Source organism: Rhinopithecus bieti, unplaced genomic scaffold (assembly GCF_001698545.2).
Source record: "Rhinopithecus bieti isolate Rb0 unplaced genomic scaffold, ASM169854v2 scaffold_1710, whole genome shotgun sequence".
NCBI lineage: Eukaryota > Metazoa > Chordata > Mammalia > Primates > Cercopithecidae > Rhinopithecus > Rhinopithecus bieti.
In genome coordinates this window covers 681,390-690,940 of record NW_016803559.1, presented here as the reverse complement: position 1 = coordinate 690,940, position 9,551 = coordinate 681,390, and the positions used below count along the sequence as shown (strand labels likewise).

At 40.9% G+C, this 9,551-nt stretch overlaps 1 protein-coding gene across 4 annotated transcripts in view; it reads right to left on the bottom strand.

The window, feature by feature from the left end:
• Positions 1–2,304: 2,304 nt before the first annotated feature.
• Positions 2,305–9,551, bottom strand: part of AKAP7 (A-kinase anchoring protein 7) — a 155,076-nt gene continuing 147,829 nt past the window's right edge. For 2 of the 4 annotated variants that reach the window (XM_017888592.1, XM_017888625.1), the window contains one exon: positions 2,307–4,323. In XM_017888592.1, the coding sequence (XP_017744081.1) occupies positions 4,127–4,323 (197 nt within the window). In that variant the 3' untranslated portion in view covers positions 2,307–4,126. Of the gene's footprint in view, positions 4,324–9,551 lie in introns of all 4 variants that reach the window. The other 2 variants (XM_017888590.1, XM_017888616.1) reach the window with 2 other exon arrangements.

The window sequence follows — 9,551 nt, the reverse complement described above, 5'->3', positions numbered from 1 at the left end:
TATCTTAAAGGCCTATAAAAATACTTCTGCACTGAGAAGTAGACTAATACAGCAATAATCTAACATTTTATAAATGGGACCAAGTTCAAAGCTGACAAGAATTTTGTCCTACTGTTGAAAATATTACTTTTTGACATTCCTAATTAATCTAGGACACATTCTTTTTCCAGTGACTGATTCCCAAAAATGTTGGCATTTGTTGATAAATATGAATATGTGCCACTGGGGCTTCCCTACCCGAAGCTGAGAACCAACACAAGTCAAACAGAGTGTAAAGTCTTCTAGAATTCTAAGCTCCTCCTGCCAACAGATGCAATAGCGTGGCCCCATCAAGGCCTCACACAGCAGTAGCTGAGACAGTGGTGTCAGCATGAGTAGTATCATGGTGTGGTCACAAAGAGCACTGTTCTAGGATCCTTGAAAATCACCCAGCCAAACTCTTTCCAATTCCAGAGTGGGCAGTGAGGCTCAGAAAAGTGAATTGGTTTGGTCAAGATCATGTGTTAGTGGTGGACCCAAGTCTAGAAGACACAGTCTAGAAGGCCCAAGCCAGCACTCTGTGGCCAACCATGCAGCCTCCCTGTCACAAGACAAGGCTACATAACATACGGTACTGACTCAGGACAACTCACTCTGCCTATGTGACCCAAAGAGCAATTATTCCGTGACTGACTAATGGGAATAAAGTCACTTGGAACATTTCAGATCCCAAACTTAGAGTTCTGCAAATTAATGTCTTATTCACTTTTAAAAATGGAAAATAAAACTTGTTTTATTTTATACCTTCCATTTTCTTCATAGACCTTCTTAAATGGAGATTTCATTGATAAGGATGAGAATCCTTAATCCCTATATTAAGCGTCTGGGTGATTTTTCAGTTCCATAACATCAGCTGATCACTCTCATATATGTTCAGAGAAATTCAGGGCTGCAAGGAAGCTGGTTTAGTCAAAAGAAAGTGACTTTCCTTTTCTTACACTTCTTTAATTTGTCAAATATATCGTACTTGGAAAGAAGCAGCGCTGCATTTTGGAAAAAGTGTTGACTTCGAATTAGAAAAGATCGCAGTTTAAATTTGGCCTTACCTTTATTAGCTTTATAACCTTGGGCTATTTAACCACACAGGGCCCCGGTTTCCTAATCTGTAAAAGTACTAATTACTTCCTAATAGGGTCACTGAAGGGAAGAAATTTAATCATGAGCCTAAATCACCTGGCACACAATCTGGGACTTAGTATTTAACAAAAATCATGATTTTAAACTAAAGTAACAATAAGACACGTACCCCAGATTGCAAAATGTATATACTATTGCAGCCTTTCAAATTATCTAGATGGATTGGGAATCGCTCCCAGAGGATATCTGTAGATACATGTTGAGAAGTGCCTTCTCTCCAGAAATACTGTTAACTTAGACTATGGGGTGGTAAGGATAACACCGGGACATTGACATAGAGCCCTGGGTGACAGTTCAAGTCCAGTTCCCTGATAGCAGTGGGGCCCTGGATAAGGCATGCCACTTCTTGGAGTCTGTTTCCTTGTTTGAAAAACAAGGCAAGGCCAAAACTATCTTTGCTTTCTACCTTAAGGATTTACTTAAAGAAGCCAAGAGGCCGGGCGCGGTGGCTCAAGCCTGTAATCCCAGCGCTTTGGGAGGCCGAGACAGGTGGATCACGAGGTCAGGAGATCGAGACCATCCTGGCTAATACGGTGAAACCCCGTCTCTACTAAAAAATACAAAAAACTAGCCGGGTGAGGTGGCAGGCACCTGTAGTCCCAGCTACTCGGGAGGCTGAGGCAGGAGAATGGCGTAAACCCGGGAGGCGGAGCTTGCAGTGAGCTGAGATCCGGCCACTGCACACCAGTCTGGGCGACACAGCGAGACTCCGTCTCAAAAAAAAAAAAAAAAAAAAAAAGAAGCCAGTTACAAACAGTCAAGCCCTCTACCACTGAAAGGGGTTTCATGGCAAACAGCTCCCAGGATTCTGCACCTGGATGGATCTCCACTTTTCGTCTTTGCTAGGATGTCACACCAGTGACACATTCTTAGCTGTTTATAAGATGCTATTTAGATTTTTCTTTGAATTTAAGGTTCTGTTGTTAATTCTCTGTGAAGCTGACTGATTTGATATCATTTTAAAGGGTAAAGTTAAAGGTGCTTTAACAACTGTGCTATCTTAGCATGAAGGACAGGAACATGAAGGTGAAGCAACACTGAAACTATCGGAGTTCCTATTTATGACTTCGTTACACCAACATAGATCCAGCTACTCTCAAGAGTGAAAAAAAGAAATGAGGAAAGGCAACAAGGGAAAACAATATGTTTATTAAGAGCCATGAAAATGCATAAACTCATTTGTAAATAAATGTAGTATAATTTACCCAGTGAAAAAATAGCTAAAATCTATGAGTAAACTGGATTTTATATTTGAAGTGATTTCACATATTTGATCTCCAGTGATTTCCCCCTCCATCATGATCTATTGGTAGCAGCAGTTTTGCAATGACTATAGAAAAAGCTGTTACCAACAGTCATCACACCAGGGGAAGTTTTCAAGAATGCTCTTCAAAACAGAAGCAGCGCAAACAAATTCAGATGACAAGGGATACGGTAAGACCTGGAACTTATCTTCAGAAATGTAAAAAATAAAAATCCCACACATGTATTCCTTAAGAAATGAAAAAGCAAAACTACATTTTGATCAGTGAAAAATATTATAAGGATATATAAAACATTCTTAACCAGTGATCATAGTAATTACGTTTATAAATGCTCATTCAAGTACTATTGTTCAATAAACATTCAAATTCTCATTAAAAGTAACACTAGATGTAGACACACCTGGACAATGCTTCTTTTGATTTAGCAACAATCATGTCAACAGGAGGCAAGTGACCCTTAAAATACTGTTGTTGGCTCTGTTTTATTCTATTTGTCTGTGAATGATTTGTTCACAGTCTGTATTTTTTTTTTTTTTTCCTGCAAGGACCCGAGGAGTAACTCACAATAGCTAATTAAGAAATCATTTCTATAAAATGATTCTCAATATTACAGAAACAGACATTCTAAAACACAAGTGTAGCTCAAAAAATAATAGGGCAGAATCAGTTTTCTTTGGCAAGAAATTCCTAATTCCCCACCAAATGTTGGTTTGCTGTTGTGCAGACACTATCAGAAACTTCTTTGGTGTTTACCAAAGAGCTACTTAATAAGCTGGAAAGATTTCATAAGCTATGTTGTCACAATCACAATGTAGAGCTTATGTCAAAGTTGTGCTGAAATCAACGTCATTTGCTGGATTACTGTTGTTAATAAGTCTTTCTTCAAAAAGTTCCCTCCTAATTTTGGCCTGAGTCTCAGGCTTTAATAAAAATTCCTTTATCTGTTTCACTTTGGACTTCAGACCCATCATTTCTCGATGCAAAGCTTCATTAATTAAGTCTCGAATTCCAGTAGGTTTCTTGCCTAAGAAAAAAAAATTATATAATACATTTCATTAAATATGGCATACTGACTTATCAAAATAGGATTAAAAAAACTTTAAAATGTTGTCCACATTTTATAGAAAAGGTTGCATTTCACCAAAAATATATCATTTACATGAAACATAATTTACTATAAATAAAGATCACTGCATAGCAACAGCACACTTAGGACAAAAATGAAACATTATGGACTAATTGTACAAATGACAATTTCAACAGTGATTATTTTAAACTTAGCACTTGATAGCTGTGTGTGAGAGTTCTGGCCTCAGATAAAGTAGTCAAATGCCCTGCTAAGTAATATAAATGGCAGTATTCCATTGATGGCAAGGCCTCTTTTACGGCCTTTAATTTGCGTCCAGGAGGCATAACCCAAAGTTCCCTCTCCCTTGTGCATGGCTGAGGGCGAGCAAAACTTGGGCCATTCTTCTTTCATCAATTAATTTCCTCTGCCAGTCCCAGCACTCCGTTTTTCTTCTGTTGTGTTTCAGAAATGCAAACACATCGATCATGAAAGTATTAGGCAATCTCCACAGATTGGACCAGAGAAACTTAAACAGCACGCTGCAAGTCAGTCCCTAGACTCAGCAGAGGGGAGCAGGGAGGCTTTGCACAGAGACATGGGGGCCTGCGTTCTGGCCTCATTTCCTGTTGTTCTCATTGTCATTGCCATTCCGATCAGCTGCTTCAGTTTTCACAGAGCTCCCCTCCCCTGGCTTGTTTTTATTCTGTGTTTCCTCCAGATACTGCTGGACAGCCTTGAGCACCGCGTTCTCCACCAGCCTTTTACTGAGCCTTACTAGTTCAGCGTCATCGGGCTCCCCTCCGTTCTTTTCACCTACATTCCACAACAGAGAAGAGAGGTCACTGAGATCACATTGCCATAGAAACTTGGCATGCAGGGGCCGGCTAGTTCCATTAGTTAAAAAGAGCAAGTGTAAATTGGATCTATAAATTCAAGAACAGTGGGTTGGCTTTTCATTTGGTATTTGCGGAAGCAGAAGCCTGTCTATTCCTGAAGCCTTCAGATTGAAAAGTAGTTCATTAGCCCCAATCTAGACAAGCTCTACCTACCAGTGCGGGATGTTTCCCATTTATATGTGAATTTCTGTTCTCTCATCCAAGGCTAATTACTACTACTAACGTCCATGTCCCTACCACGTGAAGTCTCAGACATGTGAATTCACACTAAGTAGACCTGTGTCTGCTTCTCATTCTCCAATATCAAATATCAAGTCGTCAAGATTTCCCCAGCATCTCATTACTTAAGATCACTAATTTAAAAATGCTTGGCCTATAGGTTGGTTGTTAATAAATGCTCAGCGCCACCATGAAGATAAAGGCAGTCACTACCACTAGGAATTGGTTTAAAATAAGCTTGTAAGACTAATATTCTTTTTAATTCCAGTGCCATCACTGCAATTTAAGAAATAGGAAATTCTTCAAAGGAAAATTAGGATTATAATGGTAAATTACTAGATGTAAATATTTTATGGTCATTTTAGTTCCTTGATAGTAATGATCCAGGTCTAATTATTCCATCTTTTGTTTTACTCTAAAAGAGCTGGTTTCCAACTATTCTCATGGTAGACATTTCCTAGTCACTCTCTTTCTTGTCTCCCTTAACTGGGGAAAGGAACTAAGGGGCTCCTTCCCCAATTAAGGGAGACAAGGAAGAGAGTGACCATTCAGTGCTCAATCTCCTCCCATCGAGCTGGGGACCCAGGAAAGAACAAGGTTGGATGCAAAGAAGTCACAGGATGCTTGCATATTAAGATCAACTCAGTTTTGGAAGACTACCCATGGGTTCCAGAAGGCAAAGCCAGTGTTGCACTTCCATCTCTGGGTCTGGGACAGGCAGACACAAAGGGTGTGAGCTGGAAGATGGACACTACTTCCCGTACTCACATATAATAGGGATTGAAGAACAGAAGCAGGTAGGCCAAGGGTAAGAACTGGCCCCCAACCTTGTTTCAGAGCCCCCTACTTGTACGTAACACCCATCAAGACCAACCACGTTTATAACCATCCCCATCATTCCTACCAACATCCCAAGCAGAAGAGAGGGTGGGATAAGACCCATCTAGAAACAGTAATAGTGGGAACCCTTAGCAACTGCCTTCTCCTCAAATATGGCAATATGGCACCCCAGACCCATGATCAGAAGTCCAAGATAGAACACCTGCAGTGCAAAATATGTTTAGAATTGAGTAAATGTCAACTCAGTAATAACTAAATATAACTTACTAAATAATACTATTAAAGAAAATCATAGATAATATATTTACTATTAAAGAAATTCACTGGTAATGTCATCTTGGGTGGCAAGTTAAGACTTTTTGTTTATCAGTTAGAGTTAATGAATATATTGCCTAATATCTAGGGATTTTATTTCGACCTTATAACACGGTGTTTATACTCTATAGACAACATCTCCAAATAAACGTGGAACTGTTTGTATAATGACTCTTCCCATTTAAAAGGGAAAAATCCAACTGCAAATGAAGGAATACTTTTTAAGTACCCTCCAAAACACTACACTGTAAATGACTGTCTACATCTGCCATCCTACTTGTGCTCTGTATCAAGGCCAGACATTGTACCCTGGGGGCTATTCCTGAATCTAGTCAGCTTTCTCATCAGCAAGATGACAGGGTTGAATCTGAGTCTAATAAATGGCTCAACCTCCAAATCCCTTTGGGGTCTAATGTTCCATGATTCTGTGATTTCTACTAGTCCACAGTGAAGTGTCCCTATTATCTTTTTTTTTTTTTGAAATGGAGTCTCGCTCTGTTGCCCAGGCTGGAGTGCAGTGGTGCGATCTCCGCTCACTGCAAGCTCCACCTCCTGGGTTCATGCCATTCTCCTGCCTCAGCCTCCTGAGTAGCTGGGACTACAGGCGCCTGCCACCACGCCCGGCTAATTTTTTGTATTTTAGTAGAGACGGGGTTTCACCGTGTTAGCCAGGATGGTCTCGATCTCCTGACCTCGTGATCCGCCTGCCTCGGCCTCCCAAAGTGTTGGGATTACAGGCGTGAGCCACCGAGTCTGGCCTCCTATTATCTTAAACACAAGAATCTTCCTACAAAAAGCTAATTTTGGCCAGGCATGGTGGCTCATGACTGTAATCCCAACACTTTGGGAGGCTGAGGCAGGTGGATCACGAGGTCAAGAGATCGAGACCATCCTGGCCAACATGGTGAAACCCCATCTCTACTAAAAATATAAAAATTAGCTGGGCGTGGCGGCATGCACCTGTAGTCCCAGCTACTCAGGACGCTGAGGCAGGAGAATCACTTGAACCCAGGAGGCAGAGGTTGCAGGGAGCCAAGATCACGTGACTACACTACACCCTGGAGACACAGTGAGACTCCATCTCAAAAAAGAAGAAAAAAAAGTGAATTTTCCCTTCTGACATCTTATTTTCGTTTATGCTGTTACTATTATTTGAGGCAGTCAAGCTCAAAACAAGATTGTAGCCATCTTTGATGCCTTCCTTTCCCTCAATAACCCCCTTAATTACCAAGCTTTGTCAATTGTGCTTCATGATTTCTCCCATCTTCAATGCGCCTGTTATAAAACCTCTAGATTACTATTTCTAAAACATCTCTTTCACTCTTTACAGGGAAATGTCTGTCTGTCAAGCCTTTCCAAAATTTGCCTTTCCAGCCTGATGGCCCACCACTGCACACCTCCACTGTCAGCTTCCAACATCTCCTCAGAGACTTCCACACCATTCCCAATTTCGAGACGACCCTCTCTCTCTTTCAGCAATTAGAATCCCATCTACTCCATGAAGCCTTTCCTGATTAGCTAATATAGTGTGGATTTGTGTCCCCACCCAAATCTCCCGCGGAACTGTAATCCCCAATGCTGGAGGAAGGACTTGGTGGGAAGTAACGATCACGGAGGTGTGCTTCCCCCTTGCTGTTCTCATGATAGTGAGTGAGTGCTCATGAGATCTGGTTGTTTGAAAGTGTGTAGCACCTCCCCCCTCTTTTCTTCCTCCTGCTGTGGCCATGTAAGATATGCCTGCTTCCCCTTCACCTTCTGTCATGATTGTAAGTTTCCTGAGGCCTCCCCAGCCATGCTTCCTGTACAGCCTGTGGAACCATGAGCCAACTAAACCTCTTTTCTTTATAAATTACCCAGTTTCAGGTATTTCTTTATAGCAATGCAAGAATGGACTAACACACTATCCTAGCTGTAACTGATGAGCCTCCACTGGACTCTAATAACTCTCACTGCATGTATAGTACGTGGCCATTTGGTCATTCATTGAACAATTGTGTACTGAAGATCTATAAGGATACAAAGCAGTGAGCAAAACGACATCCCACTGGGTTTTTTTCTTAATTTCGTTACAAATTATGAGAATTATTTATTAATGTACTTATTCAACATTACTGATCCAGTATCTGCTCTGCTAAAGACAGTCTTGAGTACAGAAATTATATCCTTGGCTTCTCAGTTCTCTCTCCCTCTGCTAACATAGGACACCAATTATTCTTCTCAATAAGAGCTCAATACATTTTGTTAGTCAAGTGAATCGATGATTGAAGTCCTTGAAAGCAATAGCAACATTTAAAAATGCTTCTATCTTCCTATAAGGACAGCACACGAATGATCAGAAATTTAAATTTAATACTAAATTTAAAACATGAGCAGAGAATTCTGGAATCATTTAAATATCCATGTGAAAAATCTACCTCCACTTCACTTGACGAACCTGGTCAGTAAGAAAAAATATCCGACCTACGGAACAAATACTAGCTACCTATAATAACTAACTAACTAACCAACCAATCAGAACAACAAATTTACAAGTCAGTCTTCTAGATCTGTCCTGGACTCTGGCCTCCCTTTATGATTTCCACAAAGTATCCTCAGACTATGACCATTAGCCCAGGGATGAGTCTACAAGAAGGCTTATCACAGAGCCCTGCAATAATGCAGCAATTCAAAAAATAGACATTTTCATTCCTGTGAGATCTCATTTGTGTTCCCACTCCTAGGAGACTTAATTCATATTAATTAAAAACAGGGATCTTAAGATTAGAATTATGCTGTATTTTTCTTCTGCCAACTACCTGACAAGTATCTGTCTCTCTGAGTTCTCAGACAAATGGCTCCACTCATTTTAACTGTAGCTCCTTCAACAATGGCAGTTCAACATGCTAGTGTAACATATACAAACTGTCTTTTGATATTCCAACAGGAGTACATATAAAAAATATTGCCAATGTAAGCAACACACTCTTGATAGGAATATTCTTTTTTGGACTACAGGGTTACTTAATATCCTACTTAATAAAATGACAGATTAATAGCCTTTGTCTTTGACATTGTTACTTTAGAAATCCCCCAGAATATCCTTGATCATTTTCTTAGGAGAATAGTAAAATATAAAAGAAAGGTCACAAAAACTCTTCTAAGCACACCAAACACAGCACTGGCCCTAAAAATACAGACTTAAGAAACTTTTCAATCAACTTCAAGTAAGCAATTCCACTTTCTGTAGGAGTTGTGGCATCATTCACCCAGGGTTTGTACCTATGATTCCATTTTGTTTATATTAACCCGAGATCTCTGATATCAAGTCAATACAGGGATGGAATTTATATCTGTGGTTACTGAAAAGAAAATAAGGTGGGCGGAGCAAGATGGCCGAATAGGAACAGCTCCAGTCTCCAACTCCCAGCGCGAGCGACACAGAAGACCGGTGATTTCTGCATTTTCAACTGAGGTACTGGAGTCATCTCACTGGGGAGTGCCGGACAATTGGTGCTGGTCAGCTGCTGCAGCCTGACCGGCGAGAGCTGAAGCAGGGCGAGGCATTGCCTCACCTGGGAAGCTCAAGGGGAAGGGAATCCCTTTTCCTAGCCAGGGGAACTGAGACACACAACACCTGGAAAATTGGGTAATTCCCACCCCAATCCTGCGCTTTAATCAAACGGGCACACCAGGAGATTATGCCCACACCTGGCCGGGAGGGTCCCACGCCCACGGAGCCTCCCTCATTGCTAGCACAGCAGTCTGCGATCTAACCGAAACGGCAGCAGCGAG